Source organism: Ochotona princeps, chromosome 2 (genome assembly GCF_030435755.1).
Source record: "Ochotona princeps isolate mOchPri1 chromosome 2, mOchPri1.hap1, whole genome shotgun sequence".
Classification (NCBI taxonomy): Eukaryota; Metazoa; Chordata; class Mammalia; order Lagomorpha; family Ochotonidae; genus Ochotona; species Ochotona princeps.
Genome location: NC_080833.1, coordinates 161,180,791 through 161,203,421, shown reverse-complemented (window position 1 = coordinate 161,203,421; position 22,631 = coordinate 161,180,791). Strand labels below are relative to the sequence as shown.

General features: G+C 49.6%; 1 protein-coding gene across 1 annotated transcript; it reads right to left on the bottom strand.

The window, feature by feature from the left end:
- Positions 1-4,555: 4,555 nt before the first annotated feature.
- Positions 4,556-15,238, bottom strand: CACYBP (calcyclin binding protein). Its single transcript, XM_004596278.3, has 6 exons — positions 15,019-15,238; positions 11,052-11,259; positions 8,023-8,119; positions 7,369-7,468; positions 6,412-6,509; positions 4,556-4,717 (listed from the first exon to the last, which is right to left on the bottom strand). Exons 1-6 carry the CDS (start codon positions 15,037-15,039, stop codon positions 4,561-4,563), a joined length of 681 nt encoding a protein of 226 aa, XP_004596335.1. The 5' UTR covers positions 15,040-15,238; the 3' UTR covers positions 4,556-4,560.
- Between the last annotated feature and the right edge of the window lie 7,393 nt (positions 15,239-22,631).

Sequence of the window (22,631 nt, the reverse complement as noted above, 5' to 3'; positions counted from 1 at the left end):
TGCGCGTCTGACTGAGGACTGTGATGTCACGTCACGTCGGAAGGTGCATGTGTGGCTGTGGACCTTGTCACGTCACGTCAGAGGGTGCATGTCTGTGGTCTGGATACTGTATTGTCACATCACGTCGGAAGGCTCAGGTTTGGTTGTGGACTGTGTGACATGACGTCTGAAGGTTCATGTCTGGCTGTGGAGTATGTCACGTCACATTGGAAGGTGCATTTCTGTGGACTGTGTGACGTCACATCGGAAGATGCATGTCTGGCTGTGGACCTTGTACATTGCGTCGGAAGGTTCATGTCTGGTATGGTTGTGTCACGTCATGTCAAGCTGCACGTCTGGCTGTGGACCTTGTCACGTCGTATTGGAAGGTGCACGTCTAGCTGTGGATCTTGTCATTTCACGTTGGAAGGTACACGTTTGCCTGTGGACTGTGATGTCCCGTCATGTCGTAAGGTTCATGTCTGACTGGGGACTGTGATGTCATGTCACATTGGAAGGTGCACGTCTGGATGTGGACTGTGTGACGTCACGTCGGAAGGTGCATGTCTGGCTGTGAACTTTGTCACGTCACGTCGGAAGGTGCATGTTTGTTTACTGTCATGTCACGTCGGAAGGTGCATGTCTGTGGACTGTGTGACGTCACATCAGAAGGTGCATGACTGTTGACTGTCATGTCACGTCGGAAGTTGCATGTTTGCTTGTGACTGATGTCACGTCAGAGGGTGCATGTCTGACTGGGAACTGAAGTCACGTCAGAAGGTGCATGTCTGGCTGTGGAGTATGTCACGTCACATTGGAAGGTGCATGTCTGGCTATGGACTGTGTGACGTCACGTCGGAGGGTGCATGTCTGGTTTTGATTGTGTCCTGTCACGTTGCAAGTTGCACGTCTGGCTGTGGACTCTGTGGATTGATGAGTTGATTTCAGCTTGATCCCTGCGGTTCAGGTTCACTCATTAGTATCCTCTTCCCTCATTGTTTCCAATATTTCTTTGTTGTCACCCCGTTGTTTCACAAAGATTTCGATAATAATTTTCTAATTCCATATTCTTAGTGAATTTTCTTTAGTAATTTTCCGTTACCAACAATTAGCTTGAAATGCATTTCTTTTTTTTTTTTAACGAAAATTTTATTATTATTTTTTTTAATTATTTATTATTTAACTTCATTGATTACATTGTATTATGTGACACAGTTACATAGATACTTGGGTTCTCCCACCCCTCCCCAAACCCTCCCACCATGGTGGATTCCTCCACCTTGTTGCATAACCACAGCTCAAGTTCAGTTGAGATTCCCCCATGGCAAGCGTATACCAAACATAGAGTCCAGCATCTTATTGTCCAGTCAAGTTCAACGGCTTCTTAGGTATACCCTCTCTGGTCTGAAGACAGAGCCAGCAGAGTATCATCCATTTCTTTATGAAAAACCATGCACTGGGCCCACCTGCCCTGCTTTCCCAGGCGCAGCCACAAGGTGGCGCACCTGCTGCCGGGGCTGCACAGTCGGCCACGCAGCACGGCGCCCCCAGCTGGTGATTTGCAGAATTAAGCTGCCGCTCTAGGCAACAAAAAAATGAGATCTTAATAGTTGATGTGTTTTGACGATTATGAATTTATAGATTTACATATACTTCTCTATCCACTTGTTCTTTCCCTTAAAATGGCTCCTGGGTGGTGGAATAGTTCCTTGCTTTATGACAAAGTCTCCGAGACCCGATTCCGTCGGCCGCCTTGCCCTTCGGCTCTGTGCGGAGGTCTGCTAGTGCTCAATGCTACCCGACTGTCACCGCTTTGCCAGGACGTGGGGTTTGTTTATTTGCAAGGCCCAGTGATGGAGGGAGAGGGAGAGTCCTCCTGCCGTCACGCCCCAGGCCTGGGCCGTCCTCTGCCGCCTTGCCAGGGCCGGAAGCAGAGCTGTCGGAGCCCACGCTGCTAGGTGCTGGCGTCACCGATGGCGGCGTACTCCACTGCGCCACAGTGCTGGCCCGCTGGAAATGTGATTTTAAAAAGATTAACAGGGATTACTTTAATGTTCTGTATTAAATAAACGGACCCAGTTGTTACCGAAGAATACACAGGTACGAGCATCGCAGGTGCAGATGAAGTCCGTGTGTGGAACACACTTAGGTGCCAGTGCCGGGTTTAAGGCCCAGCTGCTCTACTTCCCGTCCAGCTTCCTGCTTGCTTGGTTGGTTTTGGACTGTAAGAATGAGAGTGGTGGAGTCTTCCGTCTGCTGGTTCAGGCCCCAAATGGCTGCGTTAACTGGTGCCCACGTGTTATGCTGGAGCCATACGCAGTGGCTTAACCCACTATGCTGCGGATCTGGGCCCCAGCTTCCTGTTGCACAGCCTGGGAAACAGCAGCTGTCGGCTTCATCACTTGGTCCTTGTCACCAACATGGGCGAGCCTGCTGGAACTCTAGGTCCTAGCTCCCCGCTGGCCCAGCCTGACCGTTGTCAGGCATTTCAGAGGTGACCGCAGGATCTCACTAATGGCCGGCAGTGGTAAGTGTCCTCAAGTTCCCTGCGGGGAGCTGGTTTATACCGCAGCCTTGCTATGCATGCTGTAGTCTGATGTACCCCCAAAGTCGGCCCCTACCAGCGCGGTGTGGAAGGGCTGGGTTGTGGAGGACACCAGGCAGCCCCAGGGAAAGGGAGGAATTCCTGCCTGTGGCCTTGCCCCCAAGCCGAGGACACTGCGAGCCCCCTTTCCGGGCACCAGCTCTGCTGGCTGAAACCTGGGATCTCCAGCCCCAGAATCAGGAGAAATAAACCTACTATTTCCAGATTACCCAAAGATTTTCACTTTTAATTATCATAATGGGCTGGAACAATACTTAGGCTTGTTTGCAAATTTTAGGGCTTCACTGTTCCAGTTAGACGGTTTTAAAGCCGGTCGAAAAGGCCCACTCACAGGAGCATGACTTGAGATCTAAGCCAAGGTCACGTGCGGTCCACCTGCAGCCCTGCTGTGCAGCAGCATCTGCCCGTTCTCCCGGGAAGCATGCTGCCAACCCTCGGGGGTTACAGAAAGCATATTTTGTGATTTAATCCAGCTAGTTCCTTGATGACATCCGGTGCTTCCAGACTTGGGCCACTCTGGACACAGCCTGGAGTTCTGAGTCCGAGCTGAACAGTTACGTCATGACGGGCATTACAAATGCCCTTGCCAGTCCACTGCCACAGGTGTGGGCATTTGTCCACCGCCTCATCCTGAACAGGATGACCATTTTGTTCAGGTATTTACATTTCGTCTATGAACTTCCTTCTGTTCCCAAGGGTTGCAGTCTTCTCAAGGTCATCTTTTGGTCATGGAGGGGTTTTTATTGCCACATGTGTTATGCAGTGAAAGCCAGTCAGCATTTAGTGGTATCTGACTTTTACTTCCTGGGGTACAGGAGCCTCTCCACCCCAAGGATATGGTGGGGTTCCATCCGTCTTCCACCCCTTGTATGCTTTGGTTTGTACATCTGGATCTTTAGTCTAAAATGTATCTGATGGCTGCTATAGTTAACAGTATTCAAAACCCATCTTTATGATTTTCAACAAAACTTAAACCTTTTTTTTCTTCTAAGTTTTCTGATGCAGTTCCACAGGCTCTGGGACTCCCCCCCCCAAGAACTCATCTTTTCTTGACTGCTCTGAGCTGCTGCCACAGGGAACGGCTGTTCACCCTGCCGGCCTGGTGTCCTGTGCCGGCACCTCGGCTAGGGCAGGATGTCTGAGCAGCTGTCACACACACGCTGCCGCTGTCTGATCTGTCGTGGCTTTGCTGATGCTCTGGGCGTTCCCTTCTCGTGTATGGCTGCCTCCTCCCGTCTGACCCCTGGCTTACACGCCCAGGACAATGCAGTGACGCACAGATCACTGGGACCCTCACGCTGGCTTCTGATTTTAGGGAAAGCAATTCTTCCCTAAAAAGCTTGACTTCTCTAACATACTCCAAAAAAAAGCAGTGAAACTACTTTGTTGAATAAAAGCCTAATTTTATTGAACACAGGAATAGATGGAATTTGGCTAAAATGACACAAATATGCTTGTCTCAAGTTTAGACTTATAAACACATTTATATCCATACACAAATATTGTGTTCATACACAGACAGGAGCAGTCTGCTGGGCTGGCAGTGCCCGGTGGTGGCACGCAGCACGGCCCTCCTTCAGCCGGGGACAGGATCCAACAACAGCAACTTGTAAGCACAGGCACAAATTCGGGTTTTACTCGGCATTTTCTGACATTGGTGAGAGCTGATGTCACTAAATGTTTGTTACCTCTGAACAAAAATGCATGTAACAAAGCATTCTCATTAGGTGTTTTAGATTTTACATGAGAATGCAATATAACCCCTCCTGAAAAACCACGGTACTAATGAAGCCATTTTTACAGGAAATGTTTAATAAGCATATTTTATTTAAATAAACTCTCCAGTAGGAAATGGAGAATTCATTGCCTTTACTTGGAAGGCTGTGTGAATAGTTATCTGTCGAATCTATGCAGCTCACCAATATTCCCTTACTGGACACAGCAGTCCCACATCACAGCGCCCCAGCTGTGAAGTCTCAGAATTCTGTGTCTCCTTTGGCTTGTTTCTCTCTCGATTCCACCCAGGCTTTGTTAATAGTTCGCTTCATATCATCATCTCCATCTTCATAGATTTTCTTCAGGACATTCATGAGCCCTTCGCTAGGATCCGCTTCTGCGTCGTAGGAGGGCTTCCTGTTGGGAAACGCGTAACAGTGACATTCAGGCACGAGACCCAATCAGGCTGGGGGGCAAACACTACACAGGGAGGTACAACACACAACGCCTGCTGGCACGGACGTAAGGCTGCAGGAGAGCCGTGTCCCGCACCAGCCGGCCCCTGACCCCACCTGCTGCTGCACGCCCTGGCAATCGGTCATGGCCCTGGCAGCGGCATGCAGAGACCGGAAGGAGTTCCCAGTCAGCCTGGCCACTGCAGGCATTTCAGGATTGAGCCGACAGGTAAGGAGATCTCTCTAAGGAAAAAAGCCCAGCCCTCCTGAGCCTGAAACTGAACGTGGTCAGTACTTCTGGTGTTCAAGGGATCACTAACCTCTGACCATATTTTTACCTTTATTAGAAAGCAGCGTTTGCCAAGTGCTGGCGCACACACGCCGCCGGCAGGCTGGACAGGCCCTGAGAATGGCCCCGAGGCTCCCTCGGTTACCCCTGAAGACAGAATCATGTGCTCCAGCAGTTCAAGCTGGCTGTGCAGGCAAGTCTCCAGTCTGATCTACCAGACCTGGGCAGCCACACTGCAAATGCTGGCTGTAAGCGGAAGTGTGCAAACCTGAGCAGATGACCCCAGGAGTTAGTCTACTCAGTGCTACAAGTGACCTAGAAGTGTCTGAAGAAGCCTTTGTTTATTCGGAAATCAGTGTGGGTCACCACAGACGGCTGAGAAAGCCAGGACTGGGCCAGCAGCTTCAGCCTTACCTCCCCTGTGAGTGCAGGGGCCCAATCCAATCACTCAGCACTCACTGGGTCATATTCTAGCTTTCCCCTAGGCCGTTAGCAGGGAGCTGGATTGGAAGAGGAACAATTGGGACACAAACTGGCACACACATGGGATATAGCCGACTGTTTGACCTACTGAGTTTTAAACAGTGTATCCTAAATAAACATTTTTAAAAGCAATTGCTGTGGTATAGTAGGATGAGCCTCCACTTGTGGTGCTGCATCTCATATGGTCACAGGTTCAAGTCCTGGCTATTCCACTTCCCATCCAGCTCCTTACTAACAGCCCAGCAGAGCAGTGAAATGGCCTAAGTGCTTGCTTCCCCCATGTGGGAGACCTGGAAGAAACTCCAGAGGGATGGCTTCTGGCCGGAGTGATCTCCTGGATGGAAAAACTCCTGTCCTCAAACACACACACACACACACACACAGAGTCATCAGAAACAGCTTAAGTACAAACATCCACGGGCAGAGGAACTCCTGAAGTAGGAAATCTCCGAGCGGGCGCAGTGTACCTGTAGGAGTCCCAGAGTGCCCAGGGCTGAGAGCCAGTACTGAACAGCCAACTCAAACACAAACATCAACCTCCTAGGGCTGGTCCTGGGGGGGGGGGGGTAAGCGGCCAGAGCAGCAGCCTGCAGCACTGGCACCTCATACAGATGCCATGCACCTGGGAGACCCAGGACAAACTCCTGGCCTGGCACAGCCCCAGCTGCTGTGGCCACGAGGAGTGAACCAGTGGATGGAAGATCTCTCTCCAACTCAGGTAACATCGTTATTATAAAGGAAGCATCTTGCTAGGCACAGGCCCTGCTTAAGCAAGAATGAGGTAAGTGGGCATCGGGAGGCCATCAGGCACACCTCTGCGCAGCTCTGGTACCTACAACTCAGCAAAGGACACGGTGGACAGACTAAGAGCACCCCGGACTCACTCCTTCTCCTTGCATTCTTTCTCCACCTGCGTCAGATAGTCCCACCGTGTGTTTTCTGCTTTTTTCCTACATAAGATTAAAACTGTATCCGTCTTGACCTGGAAGAAAAACACAAAAAGGCTTGAGTATCTACAGCTGTTCACTCAATCTAGTGCCTACCCTGGATGGGACTTCCTTTCCATAATCGGAACACTCACACACACCATGAAGCAGAGCAGGGACGGCCTCCGCTGAGCTCTGGCGAGAGCCGGGAGAACTCTAGCCAAGCAGGACGGCTCCAAGCAGGATGGCTGCTCTCTGAATATCCCTTCCATTATGGGATTAGTGGGTGCGTTAGGACGCGTGCTGACCAGTGAGTTCTATTCGCTATGACCTTTAAACCACATGACTAAACATGACATTCTGTCCCCGTGTTGCATCCAGGCAGCCTCATCTGCTCAGGCAGGAGAGGCACCGTACGAGTTAGTGCAAGGGGAACAGCTTTCCAAAGGCAGCTGCTCTCTATTTTAATAGCTTCTAGCAGCTCCAACCAAGCTAAAAGCGTAATATTGCCTTTTTTGAAATCAAACACTCACATGTGGTGCATCTAGTAACAGCTATCAGTAACTATTTCCCCATGGTATTTCACATCTGTGTCATTTCACCTTTGTCACATTATCATTGTACAAACAGGGAAACTGAGGTACGGACAGCACTAGCTGCCAGCACTGGTAACTGGTAATGAACCCAAAGAGCCCGTCTAACCACTTCACTAGTCGCAGCATTCTTAGAGTAATCTCTCCTACAATGAGCTACAACACATTCTCCAGAAAGGGCTAGAGAAACACTTGCATCAGCAGCCACAAACGGCTGTTGGCCAAGTAAGCAGGGTTGTGTTGTTAAAGATCATCTAGTTCTTTCCAATTCCAAAGCAGCCAGTTTAAAGTAGTTCATAATACTGACAGAAAACACACTCACTTTTTTTGAACTGCCTTCCACAGAGATGGGTTTCAACAGATTGTTCACAATCATGGAGTAACTCTTGCCATTTAGATTTTTCACCAAGAGATCAAATGACCTACAAGACAGGAGTGGACACATGATTTCTGTGAAGTCCTCCTTGGTCCTCAGGGAGATGACTAGCAGCTTCCTTTCAGGGCGCATACTGGCCCAGCCCCAATTATTCTAAACACGGATTGCTATACAGAGAGGAGGAGAGACAGAGAGGAAGACCCTCTGTCCGCTGACAGGGCCAGAGCTGAAGCGATCCGAAGCCAGGAGCCCAGAGCCTCTTCCGGATCTCTTGTGCCGGTGCAGGGTCCCAAACTTTTAGGCCGTCCTTGACTGCTTTCCCAGGCCACAGCCAGGGAGCCGGATGGGGACCAGGGCCACTGGGATGCGAACTGGCGCCCATATGGGATCCTGGTGCTAATAGGCTATGCTACCACGCCAGGCCCTAAACACAAGATTTCTTCAGCTTAGATACAAAAGTGCTGTGGGCAGCAGGGCAGCACGTATACAAGGCAGACACAAAGGATACTCAACTGTAAATCAAGACTTGTTAAATCGATACAGAAAACACACTCCTAAGATCCTCTCGATGACCCTGGCTTTGCACTGGGAAGCACTCACCTCTCTGTGAAATGCACCTGTACGTCCTCCAGGGGAACCTGGTGAACTCCAGTTAGTGTGATGTAGATTTTCACAAACTTCTCTGACTGATCCCATCCTAACAACAAAACGGGGCACAAGTCAGTCAAACCACCTTTGGAGGAGCAGCTGCACACCACTCATGATAAACCCAGTGAGAGGAGATAAACACAATCCACAAGTAAACCAGGAACAATCTGAAGATATTTTCTAGATGCAGCAACTGAGCTCAAAGCAGTGAACGTGAAGCATCCACTAAGCTGTAAAATTTAAATTCAAATCCGTTAATGGACGAAAGTCAGCATTTTTATTCTTTAGAGTAAAAAATGCCCTTAAATATAGTCTTTAAGACTGACTGAGGAAAGAGCTGTCACCATGGCTCAATCGGCCAACCCCCCGCCCGTGGGGCAGTGTCCCAGCTTCTCCCTTTCTGATCTAGCTCTCTGCTTGGGGCCCGGAGAGCAGCAGCACATGGCCCAAGTCCTCCCGAGTCTCCTGGACCCATGGGAGACCCAGAGGAGGCTCCTGGCTCTTGTTCAGCTCAGCCCTGGCTATTGTGGCCATTTGGGGAGTGAACCAGCAGACTGAATATCTGTCTCTCCTCTATAAATTTGCCTTTTACATAAAAATAAATCTTAAAAAAGATAACCTGATTTATCTTTTATAATCTACTACCTATTTGTCACAGACCTGTCTTGTTAATCCCCCAGTACGCTGGATGGCTAAATATCTATATTAATTTCATATACTCCCACTTCCGACAAACCCAATTCTACCTTTTGCAATTACCTTCCAGGACAAAGTGAAATTTGTTATTTTGATACTTACTTTCATTCAAGCCTGTAATTTAATGTACCAATCAATAGCTATTAAATGCCATTTTAGTGTAAGTTATCAAATTGTAAGTCTCCAATCCTAACAGAGGACACATACTCATGTCAAGAATACAAACATGTGAGGGGCCCAGCGGCGTGGCCTAGCGGCTAAAGTCCTCGCCTTGAACGCCTCGGGATCCCATATGGACGCTGGTTCTAATCCCGGCAGCTCCACTAGCCTGGGAAAGCAGTCGAGGACGGCCCAAGGCTTTGGGACCCTGCACCCACGTGGGAGACCCGGAAGGGGTTCCTGGTTCCCGGCATCGGATCGGCGCAGCACCGGCCCACTGCGGCTCACTTGGGGAGTGAATCATCGGATGGAAGATCTTCTCTGTCTCTTTGTATATCCGGCTTTCCGATAATAATAAATGTTTAAAAAAAAAAAAAAAAAGAATACACATATGTGAACATCTCTGTCCCTGCCGCTCAGGCCCAGAGCATGGCAGTGCAGCGTTCCACCGGAAAGACGCTCTAAGGCGCCTGATCACTCAGCACTCATCAATCCACTGTCTACACTGGTCACAGTGCCTCCTACACACTGCTGTAACCCTGGCTAACACGCCATAATTCAATCCACTGTCTACACTGGTCACAGTGCCTCCTACACACTGCTGTAACCCTGGCTAACACGCCATAATTCAATCCACTGTCTACACTGGCCAGTGCCTCCTACACACTGCTGTGCCCCTAACATGCCATAATTCAATCCACTGTCTACACTGGTCACAGTGCCTCCTACACACTGCTGTGCCCCTAACATGCCATAATTCAATCTGCCGTCTACACTGGCCAGTGCCTCCTACACACAGCTGTGCCCCTGGCTACCACCTATGACCCTGAGCCACACTGCACGGCGCCTTACAAGGCTGCAGCCTGGGACACTGGCATCCCACCTGCACGCGGCTTGTGTCCCAGCTGCCCTACTTCCGCCCAGCTCCCTGCTGAGAGCCTGGGAAAGCAGAGGACGGTCGAGTGCTTGGCCCCTGCTACCCACGCAGCCGTGGCTGCAGCTCCTGGTCCCGCGTAGCCATCAGCTGGGGAGTGAAGATCTGTCCCTCCCTCCCTTTACATTATTCAAACAAACAAACAATTCTTAAGGAAAAAAGGCCATAGTGCTACCACTGCCAGACAGGTTCTAGTCCCGCACAGGGCAGTGTATCTCTTCCGCAGCATGCTGCATCTCCGAAGGGCTGAGACGCAGCGCTCGGCACCGACAGCACTCAGCCCCATCACGCCTTGCCATGCAGCCATGGCTTTGCCCACACTGTTCTCTTCCTTTTCCACTTGCTGAAATACTAACCTTCCAACCTGAAATGTAATGTGCCTCCAATTCTGTTTATCCTTAACATTTTTTCAGCTACATTCCCATAATATATTTTTTAAAGACTTATTTTTAATAAAGACATATACAGAGAAAAGAGACAGAGAGGAAGATCTTCCATCCGTTGGTTCTGACCCCAACAGTCAGAACTGAGCCAGGAGCAGGGGGCTTCTTCCAGATCTCCCATGTGGGTGCAGGGTCCCAAGGCTTTGGACCGTCCTCAAATGCTTTCCCAGGCCACAAGCAGGGAGCTGGATGGGAAGTGGAGCTGCCGGGATTAGAACCAGCGCTCATATGGGATCCCGAGGTTCAAGACGAGGACTTTAGCCACTAGTCTAGAGTGCCAGGTCCCATTCCCATACTATTGTAAAATCTCACTTCAATTAAACAAGTGTTTAATGAAGTTTCTACCACCAAGCACTGCAAAACTGCCTGCCTTCTAGAATGTGGAGGAAGCTCTAGGCTGGCCTAGCCCTGCTCACTGTGGCCACTGGGGAGTGAGCCATGGACAGAAGACCCCACGCTTCCACCCCTGTATCTCCTCCCCTCCCACTCACTCTTGCAATTTCTAACTGCGTTTGAAATACTGAAAATAAATATTTTCAAACAGAATCCTTCCTTGGTACTCATCATCATTCCACTATATCACCTTGTTTTCCTGTAAAGACTTCTAGAATGTATCCTTCCTTTTTGATGTCAAAAAACCCAAAAGCACTTCATTCAGGAGAAATGAGTTTTCTAAGACAACACACATTTTCAAGAGCAGTTGGTCGGTGGCCCAGTACTGAACAGGCCGAGTGCAGAGCGGGTCCTACCGTAGTTGCTGATCTTCACTGTGTACCCCGCTGTGACGGGCGCAGGCTTGTCACTGTCCCCAGGCTCTGCCCTCTCCTGCGGCTTCTGCTGCATCTTGTTCCTGACTTCGGTCTCAATCTTGGCTTTTTCTGCGGTGAGGGCATCACGTACTCTTTTCCTAGTAGACTTTTCGAGTAACACCTTTACCTCTTCTAGATCTTTCTGTAGCTGTGTTAAAATAAAAAGTTAGTGATGATAAATAAGGAGTATCATTTCAACTTAGTAAGAGCTAAGTATTGAGTTCATTTACATTTTCTTGGATTGAGCTCCAATGACCTCCTCTGGCCCACTGACCTATAACTCAAGGTACTGCCACTTTCATAAAATTTAGTGAGTGTCCTTAAAAGAAGTGTTATTAATTTACCTAAAAGGCAGAGTAGCAGACAGAAAAAAGCATCTTTCATCCATGGTTCACTATCCAAATGGTGGCAAGCACCTGGGCTGGCCAGTTCCAACTCCATGGGCTCTCCCACAGCAGGGCCCTCCGCACTCGGCCCAGCAGATGGACCGGAAGCCGAAGAAGCGGGGCTCAAACAGGAACCTGTGCGTGGCACGTGGAAGCATCGCAAGCTGCTGCCTCCGAGACATTTTTTTAGTGATTTGGACATTCCCTACAATGTGAGTTCTAGGATCATCTTTTAAATTTTTAAAAGCATGAATATAAAATAGACTAGAGAGGGTAATATGACTGGTCCTCACAGGTCTTCTTCCCAAATAAGAAGGTACAATTATTATTATTGAGATTTAGAAAAGGCACCGCAGGCTCTGGACTGAGTGCATGGCAGGTCAAGCTGTCAGGAAGCCTCCACTCCCCAGCAGGTGCAGGCTCAAGTCCTGGCTGCTTCGCTTCCAGAGAGGAACAGATGATGGCCCCAGTGCAATCTAGGTGGGAGACTCAGAGGAAGCTTCAGGCGCCTGGCTTTGGTCTGCCCCACACTCGGTTACTGCAGGCATCTGGGGAGTAAACAGTGGACACGCTCAAGATCCCCTTTCTGGCTGCTTCCAAGAGAATGAAAATAAGCCCAATATGTCACCTACTGAAACAAAACTAAGTGTTACCCTTAAGGGTACAGCAAAGATGTTAGGAAGTTCCCTAGCTGAAGACGCTCTTAGATCAGTGAACCTGGGTAAGCACTGGCCCACAGAACAAGCACACACACTGCCTGGAGTGACTGGGTGGGTACCTGCCCTGGCCCCCACTAAGCGAGAACCCAGGAGGCAGCCGGAGCGCTCAGGCGATGGGCTCCCAGCTGGAGCTTCCGGGTCAGTTCCACAAGTTTTGGGGGTGTGAACCAACAGATGGGGAGATGTGTCTGTTTCTCTGTCTCTCAAATAAATAACATCTTAAAAATATTTAAATAAGTTTAAAAGCTTCCCCCTGGCAACCCTGTAACGTACCACAAACGTACAAAGTCTTCCAAGCAGGTAACTCACATTTTTCTTAAAATGACTTCACATACTTTCATACCTGAATCTTAACCCCCCAAAAAGCTTACAGTCTGAAATTACACAAAAGGGGCAGTATAAACTCCTGATCACGTTTCAGGAAATTGACAAATCCAAACTTTCTGATTGGGACAGGCATCCTCAGTCCGGCAGAAGAACAGGCCTGTTTTCAGGCGGATCGGCAGTCCTGACAGCCAAGTACCCAAGGCAACTGTGATGTCTTCGGTGCTTCAAAGGCACTTTCCTCGCCTGGCCTGCCATTCCCTGCCAGGAACCCACTCTGCAGGAGGACACGGTGCGCACAAGATCACAGCGGTTAACATTCGTATGAGAACAGCTGAGTGGACAGCGTGTGAATGAGAACACTTGGTGGGATAAATAAGAGTTCCAAACAAGGGTATAGACACAATTGATGGGTTCCACTGAAAAGCTCAATACCTCCTCCCTTATCCTGTATGACCCTCAGAGTGTAAAGTCTGATGCTGCTAATAAACTTCAGCCACTGACCACCAGTCCGAGCCCACCAACTCCATCACTGCTGGCAGCCGACCCACCTGAACTCTATTTCCTGACCTCTTCCCTAATTATTCACTGGAATACATTAAAACCAGCTGCCTAGCCAACGGGCAAAGAACCTGGACATTCTGCAAAGCTACAACTGGCCGCACGCACATGCGTCCTCAGTCATCAGAAACACACGCTGGTCTGAACAGGGGCAACACGACAAATAACAACTACTGATGAGGATCTGAACACTGTGAACACCTAAAATGGTGCAACCAGCTCAGAAGCTGCCCTCAGCGGTCAGAGAACTGACCACACACCCCACCGTCCCTAACAGCGGGCGCTCCGGTCCTCGCCCAGTCCCCCGCCCTCCTGGGACACAGCCCATGCACTGAGAGCTCAGGGACCTCTCTGGCTCACACACTCACCACCTGCTGATATAACCAGAAGGGCCCTCAGCCAACAGACCGCCCGGAGCCAGGAGCCTCTTCCAGGTCTCCCACACGGGTGCAGGGTCCCAAGGCTTTGGGCCGTCCTCCACTGCTTTCCCAGGCCCCAAGCAGGGAGCTGGAGGGGATCCAGGTGAGAATTTAGCCACCAGGCTATAGCGCCAGGCCCGACTGACCGCCTTTGGAACTGGAAGGCACACTGATGCCTTCTCGGTCAAGTGCCAGGCTCAGGTATCTTGTTAGTCATGAGAAAGGGACAGACAGGAAGTGGACACAACTTAGATGACCATCAACTGGTGTCATCAAATGGAATATTAATCAGCCGTTAAGTGGCATGCACACGTACCCACTCCCCCATAAACCAAATGTGAACAGGAATCTGACCAAGTTAACAATGCTAAATTGAAGGAACCGAAAACTAAAGGCTGCATACGGTAATATCCTAGTTCCATGAAATGCCCGGATCAGGCAAAGGTGGAGACAGAGGGTCCTGGGCTGTTCCAAAGGACCACCTGCTGCTTCCTTCTGATGGCCGCCAGGTGCACACTTCACACACAGATGAGGTGCTTCCAAATGTGCTTCTCCGTTTCTGAAACTGAGCCCACCTTCCACTTCCTACCAGGGTTCTAGGAGATTCCCGCCTGACAGCGGGCAGGACTCGGGGTCAGTTAACACCGCGGAGCACCGAGCAGAGAGCTGGCACTTCTCACGGAGCTTTCTGCATTTGGCGAGGGAGAGGGAAGGAGAAGCGGGGAACCACAATATTTTTCGAATCGCATCTACCAACTATACTGAACTTGTTAAACGCTAAAAGTCTTTAGGACATCAGCAGACGTTTTAAGGAAAAAAAAAAAAAGCAAGTGCTATTTGCCAATGCCTGGTCTTCATATTGAGGGGCAATTTCCCAGAAGCGGACCTTCCCCGGCTGCCCACATGCACCCCAACAGGAAAGGAAGCGAGACAGGACCATTCCCGTCTTGTAACCGGGCACAGTCTCCCCAAACCCGCGCTTCTGAAGCTGTTACCAAAAGCTCACTCCACACCGAGTAAACACTCACTTTCCAATTATTTTTTAAAACGCATTCCTCAGCCCGCTGTCTGATGCTTCCCACAGGCCGTGCGTCTCTGTGCCCGGGACCAGGGCTCGGCGGGTGCCCAGCACGGCGCGGGGACCCCGGGCTGTGCCTCCAGGCGGCCGGGGCCGGAGCAGAAGGGGCGGACGCCGCCGAGGGTCGGCCGGGGCCGGAGGAGAAGGGGCAGCCGGAGGGGAAGGGGCGGACGCCGCCGAGGGTCGGCCGGGGCCGGAGGGGAAGGGGCGGACGCCGCCGAGGGTCGGCCGGGGCCGGAGGGGAAGGGGCGGACGCCGCCGAGGGTCGGCCGGGGCCGGAGGGGAAGGGGCGGACGCCGCCGAGGGTCGGCCGGGGCCGGAGCGGAAGGAGCGGACGCCGCCGAGGGTCGCGGCGGGCGGCGGGCGGCGGACGGCGGACGTTTCGGGGAGGGCGGGCAGGCCGAGGCCGCGTCCCCTTACCTCTTCCAAAGCTGAAGTCATGGCGGGACCGGGTCAGGCAGCCGGGCAGCAGACGAGCAGGAAGCAGCGCGCACTTGCCGAGCCGGAGGCGGAGCGCGGCCCGCCCGTCGCACGCGGAGCGTCTGGAACCTTCGCGACGCCGCCCGCCGCGCCGCCCGCCGCGCCCCCGGCAACCCCAACTCTCGCGAGCGAATGCGCGACCCGAGAGCAGGCGCGCCGGAGCCCCTCCCGCCCGCTCAGGCCCAGGCCGGCGGTACCCGCGCTGGCCGCGGCTGCGCAGTCACAGCTGGGGGGGGGCGGTGCGCAGGCAAAGCTCACGGCGCAGCCGCCCTCACACGGCCCCGGAAATGACGCGAGCATCTGCGCACGAGACGGAAGTGGGCCGGGTGAGGGGCGGCTTCCGTTCTCGCTCAGATCCCGGGCCGGCCCGGCCGCCATCTTGTGTGCGGCTTGGAGAGAAGGGCCGCGAGTCGGGAGGAGCCGACCCGGAACAGCCGCGATGGGCGCGCGGGGTTCCTGAAGGGAGCAGTTGGAGCTCCGGCGTTTGGGGCGCTGGGTGACGGCGGCCGGGGCCTGCGCCGACCCCTCCGGGCAGGGCTGCCGTGGAGGCACGGCGGGCAGCCCGTGGCGCGGGCCGGCCTGGGGAGGAGCTCGGAGCGGAGCAGCCGGCTGGACGCTGACCGCAAGGGCCGGGCGTCGGAGCCAGGCGTCGGAGCCAGGCGTGTACGAGGCCATGGCTGGGTCCGTTGACGTTAACCCCGAAGGCTGCACGCGGACCGGCCTGTTAGCGAGCAGTCCCCGCACGCTGGGAGGACGGTGGCAGGAAGGAGGCCGAGAAGCTTCCACGTGCGCAGCGTCTCGCGGTGTGTGCTCAAGGCCAAGGGTGATAAGAATGATACACTGGTGCTGATGCAGTGGTCGGTTTGTAGAGTGAAATAAAGCTGTGTTTTATATAAACCACACTTGAGTGTTGAACTAACAGAGTTAGTACGTGCTCCAATAGGAACACCCACCGCAGAGGGTGCTGACGGGGCCACCTTGTCTTCAGTCTCAGGTCCGACCTCGCAACCGGAAGTCCTGTTGGCCCAATCTTCAAAGTGCATGAGTCGCCAGCTTCCCGCGACCTTCACTGCTCCCCGGACAGGGCTCACTGGTCTCCCGCAACGAGGCACTTTGACAGACAGCATGTTAAGCTGAAGGAAGTGGCTGGGATGTGTGGCTTCTCCCTCCACCCCACCATTCTCCCCGAAGCACCTCTAGGACTCTCCTGTGAGAGGAAAGGCACGGCCTTGAGCCACAGGACTGCGTACTCCAGCTTCTTACTGCCCTCAGGTCGCATTGTGTGGAGTCTTCCCTGCTTTTCTCTAACTGCTCTTCCTGAAGCAAAGCTTTAACAGCTTGTTCAAGGTTTTCCCTTCCTGTTGGAGGCTCCCATGTCATGTATGTTGCCGCCATTGACCTGTCTGGTTGCAGGTGCCGCAGGCAGTGCATCTGAGGTAAGCCCATCGTTCACTGTGGTCTTTTCTGCCTCCCCGCTGGGTCTTTACAGCTCAGTTTTCACAGAGCTGCCAGCCATCTTTTTTCTTTTTCTTTTTTTAGATTTATTTTTATGGGAAAGGTAGATACACAGAGAGGAAGAGAGACAGAGAGGAAGATCTTCCATCCAATGGTTCACTCCCCAAGCAGCTGCGCCAGCTGAAGCTGAACCAATCCGAAGCCAGGAGCCTCTTCCAGGTCTCCCACATGAGTGCAGGGTCCCAAGGCTTTGGGCCGTTCTCAGCTGCTTTCCCAGGCCACAAGCAGGGAGCTGGATGGGAAGTGGAGCTGCTGGGATTAGAACCGGTGCGCATATGGGATCCTGGTGCGTTCAAGGCGAGGACTTTAGCCACTATCCGATCGCGCTGGGCCCCAGAGCAGTCTTTTCAAATCATATATCCCTTTGCTTAAAAACACCTAATAACTGCTCAGGTTTAAAGAGTGTCTGAAAAAGAACCTAGAACTCCTTACTATGCTCTGTAGTGACTGACGACACCTTTCTTGAACTTCATGTCCTAATTCACAGAACCCATCTTATTCTTCCTGTTTTGAACACTGGCGTGTTACATACTCATTGAGCCCACTGGGTTCGTGCTCATCTCTGAGTCTGTAACTAGTGTATGTCAGACCACCACAGAAATCACTTCTCAAAGGTAGTACCAGAAAGGTTCTTAGAGACCAAGTTAGTCAAGACTTAGAGACGCAGAATCTGCAGGAGATGGGTAGATGAGCTGAAAGGCTGCACACACACACACACACACACACACACACACACAGATTGTGCTTTGGCCAGCTTTTTTTTTCGTTTGAGAGGTAGTACAATTAAAAGTATGCCATCTGCTGGTTCGTTCCTCAACTGCCTGGCGGGCTGACAGCGCAACCCAGTTACTTGCACCACCCGCCCTGCCTTCCAGGGTCTGCATTAGTAGGAAACTGACTTCAGGAGAGGCAGTTGAATATTGAACACAAGATTCCAATCAGAATGGGACTCAGGAATATTATGCCTCTTACTGCTAGGCCAAATGGCATTCCCTGGTCAATGTTTTTAATCCATGATGAATTCCAACACGAGCTAGCCAATCTAAATTTTCAGGATTGGGTAACCAAAACACAAGGCAAGTGCAAACTGGACATCAAGTGTCTGCAATGCATTACCCACCATGCAACAGCCACCTGAACGCAGAATTACCCAGATGCTTCAAGAAAAGAATTTGTTTTTCATTGGAAAGTCAGATTTACTGAGAGGAGAGACAGATCTTCTATCCACTGGTTCACTCCCCAAGTGGCCACAATGTTTGGAGCAGAGCTGATCCAAAGCTAGGAGCCAGGAACGTCTTCCAGGTCGCCCACGCAGGTGCAGGGTCTCAAGGCTTTGGGTGATCCTTGGCTGCTTTCCCAGGGCACAAGCATGGAGCTGGATGGGAAGTGGGGCTGCCGGGACCAGAACTGGCGCCCACATGGGATCCCAGCGCATTCAAGGCAAGGACCTCAGCCGCTAGGCCACTGCGCCGGGTCCCGTGTGTTTCTAAGTGTCAGAAGTGTTATCAAAACACTATGATTCAGAATAAACTCAACTAGAAAGAAAAAATGGACATATATAGACTTCAGAACAAATGTTTATTACTATTAAATGGGGCCAACAGGGCAACACAAAGCATGGAGAGCATCACTGGCTCACAAACAGTCACCTTGTGACCTCCTTGGTTGCATTTGTTTATTTCACAAGGCTTCATTCACACATGAAAAGAAGATACTAATCCAATTCAAGTTTAGAACAATTATAAAAGTAAACATTTGGACAATGTTTCATAAATTGCACTTCTCTTGACAAGCATTACATTTACATTTATAGAGTGTACTGTACATAATAATGGAATTATGGAAGCATCGAATTTGTCAGTGTTTATCAAGGATGTTCACTGTATTGTTCGTAGTGATCACTGTTTAATCAACTCTTACTCTCTAACACCTGTTTTCATTAGGTGGGAAAATCGTAGAGTTCATAAAAATAGTGTAGAATTTTACTACCTCCCCGGCAAGGGATAAGTAAGGGTTGGAAAGAAAGTAACGGGCTGTCTGAGAAACTGTTCCCTCACTTGAACTTGGTCTCCATGGGTTACAAAAAACACCAAACACTGAAAAACCAATTCAAAAGGCTATTGGGCGCGCTCTAACTTTATTCTTGTGCTTTGCTGATACCAGAATCTTGATGCATTTATAGTCTCACAAACCAATGTTCTATATTCCATACAGAATCTATAGTTATTAAAAATTATTATTTACCAGAAAAGATTTTGTCTGTTGACTGCAGTGAAAAACAAAGTAGCTTCAAACACTCACTTTTGACTCAATGATTCCTTTTTCTTTTCAGAATGACAAAGCCAGGGATGCAGGTAGGCCTCATGGGGTATACTCACGAAGATGCTTTATAGCAAGCAGCCAATTCATCTGAAGATAAGCTTGATGTATATGCAGTCTTTTAGGTAAGGAACTGAGAAGGGAACACCAGACAGCTAACCATTGTCACCAACAACTTAAAAACATCCACTTTCCTTGTTTTTAACTCAATATCAGCATCTTGTATTGCGGTATAGTCCCCACTGAAATTCTCATTGGGGAGACTTTTAAAAGATAAGGACGTCACCAAGGTAAGGGATCTTACCCGGGTCATATGGAAGCCACTGTGAGAGAAGAAACAGGTTTGGGGAAAGTTCTAAATTACTATGACCAACAGCACAGTGACGAGCGAGAACTTTGTAACTGGTTAGTCGGCAGAAAGAATGTGCCATTCGGCTACTATCTGGTCTTTCAGCTTTGACCACTATGACTTGAAATCTCAATATTTGGTTGCATGGATACTCGGAAAAACTCCATCAGTCAGTCAGTTTCTGTCTCACACACATGCGCACATGTCCGTCCCCCCTCAATGCTGGTCAAATAGAACTTGCTCATTCTCACTGACTGCAATAAAAGCAAGAGAATGGTATCTGTTTTAGAGTTTTTAAGGGTAGATTACAAAATAAGATCATCTTGCTGAATAGCCGAAGGTGTTCTTTCTCAGAAGATAGAGCAAACAAGATGCATTTTTTTAACACCCCCCCCTCCCAAAGGGGTCCTGAAATCGAATCACCACCTTGTGGCTGGTGGAACAGTTAGGAGACTGATGTCAGCTCAAGGAAAACTTAGTCTCATACATTGGTTGGCCATGGGAGCCTCATCCCAGGTGACTGGCTGACTCCTATAAGACTTCATTGTCTCCTCTGCTTTAACTCCAGAATCTTCTTTGTTTTCTCACTTAAGCTAAGGCATGAACAACAGTTAACAAAAATGTTTTAAGAACATGGAGTGGGGAGTAAAGGAAAATCAATACACAGAAATGTATTTTTTAATAAAGCAAGATAAATGCTATTAAATATCCCAACTTAAATATAAAACTTGCTCTACCTTCCTGGGGGAAATTCAAGCCAATGAAGAAGAAATGTTTTGATAGCTGGAAGAGGGGATGAGAGAGATTGGTTATACAGAAAGATAGGTCATAGGCCTATTTGACATTCCTATTAGTGTTTCTGACAGGCACTCGTATTGTAGAATATAAGGTAACTGGGAATTTCTTTGCATTAAATTACCATACAATTACCAAATTGTGACACACCCCAGGATGTGGGAAACCAGCAAACATAGGCACTGCAAGATTGAGCCTGGTTTCTCTCAGCTTCAAAGAAAGTGTTAAACAAGATTCTCAAAATAAAACCTAATGAACTTCATTACTGAAATGAATTTCAGTCACCTCATTTATTCTCCAGACTCTAATGAAAAGACCTGTGAGAACTCAGGACCACACACACTGCTTCACACGTTCTTGCACCATCCTAGGAAAGGGTGGAAAAACACGAGGGTGAACATTTCTAGACTATTGGGTCAATATCTTTTAAAAAGTAGTTTCAAAAATTGTTGTAAGTAGTTTCAGAGAACTGTTGAAATTCTCACAAATATCCCAAAATGAGTGAAAAGCTGTGACTTCATGCTGGGCTGCTTGAGTTTTCCAATGGTAGAGTGAGGGACTCCGAGGACTGGTACTGGAACACTGTGAACCATCACGTTACGTAACCAAATCTTGACTTTTCCTTCCAGTCTCAGGGTTACAAGCTGAGAGACACTGCGGTAGAGGACAGGACAGGCTCGTGGCAGCCGGAAGCATCCGGGTATGACACGGGGAGGGGGGTATCCAGACATTTCATAATCTTTTCAAAGAGTTACACAGAAACCTCAAAAGATAGAAATCAGACTTTTGGAATGCATGGAGCTAGTGATTTTGCTTCAAGGAAAAAAGCAAAGGGACCAAGACTGAACCAGGCCTGAGGAGAAGAACTTGACCCCCGCCAGCCATCTTCTTTTCCTGCTAAGGGAGTTTTCTGTAAGTGAAAGCTCTGCGTGGAACTATGAGGCTCACAGACAAAGGGGCCTTTGAATTTAGCTGACCGACTGCTAAGGCGACTTGTACAGGGTTTCTTGGAACCAAAGCATACAGTTATCACTAAAGCTAACAGACTACACTATGACATCTATAAAAACGACTGTCTTAGATATAACTTTCTCACTGTTTTATTTTACAAAAAAATATATATTAGCTAATCTAAATCTCCATGTAAGGAATGTCAAGTTAATGCAGAGACCTAGAATGGAGTCACTCTCTGGTTTGATAGAGAGAAAATGAGTTTGAGGAAGAAAGATGTTACAAGGGGGAAAGCAGTTTCTGTAAAATTCACCAGGTGCAGAGTGTAGCAGCTAACAAGGCGCTCAGCTTTATACACAGGTGAAGGGAGTTTTTAGGAAAGATCACGCGAGGGGAAAGTCTGTACCAGGGGCGGCATGTAGGACATCCTCTGGGTCTTGGAACGGCTCATACTTGGTTTTACCTGGAAGGGTGCATTATAATTGTAACATATGGCACAGGGGCGAATCACTCTGGCACTAGAGTTTAAAATCTTTCACAAACAAGATGTTCCACAGCGAAGCCAAGGATGAGTACCAACACCTGTTACTGTACACAGCGGACAGTCGTTTGGCTGATGTGAGAGAACCAGAGGCTTCTGAAATAGCTTAGAAAGTTGGAGAATAGATTTTGTCCTTTTCAAAGACTTTTCCTGGAAGGAATATTTATATAGGCATGTTAAATATAATTGAAAAAATATTTCTAACCATTTTTAAGCAATAGTTTTATCTTTCCAAGACATAAGTATTTCTATAAACATTTTCTATTCAATCAAAAATGTTACAAATGTGTTTATTTCTTCATCTACAGGTACCAAGAGCATATTTTTTTAGGGAGCCATAGAGATCAGAAAAGCTGCCTAATCTTGAATGAGGGTGATGGGAAGCTGACCTGAACTTCTATTTTAAAACGCCATCCTTTACCCAAGTTGTGGTCTGTTAGTGTTCTTAGCCCACGGGCAGTCAGCATCCACGGGCAGTGAGCATCCGTGACCCATTCTGTCGCTGGACCTGTGGCCGCCCTAGCACAGCAGTGCAGCGCGGCCTGCCCAGCCCCCCTGGGAGAAAGGCCTCGTGCAGGAGCCACCTCTGCCTTCACCCGCGCTGCACTCACAGCTGCTCTCAGACTCGGGAAATGGCAGAGGCTCCTGCAGCACCCAACGGAAAATACAAATAGACCAACTCTGAGGACTGCTCCTTCTCGCTTTGCCCCTGCCTGCAGGCGGAATGATCACCTCCTGGGAGCCCCTCCAGGATGAAGCCCGACCAAGGCCTAGGAGCCCCTCCAGGAGGAAGCCCGACCACCGCCTAGGAGCCCCTCCAGGAGGAAGTCTGTGGCTACCCCGCAGTGTGCTTTATCTGAATAAATTCTGAAAAGTTTAGAGCTCCAGGTTTCAACGTTTGTAGTTTTTTTTGTTTGTTTTTTTTTGCTGTGACAGAGCTCTTCCTAACCACTTTTTAAACTTGGAAAAACAGATGTCTCCATTTTTATATAGGAAATAAAAATAATTATGAATAATTAGTTCTAAATAAAAAGCACTGAGTTTTGAATTACTTGTTTCCAACTAAACATCAGGCATACAAAA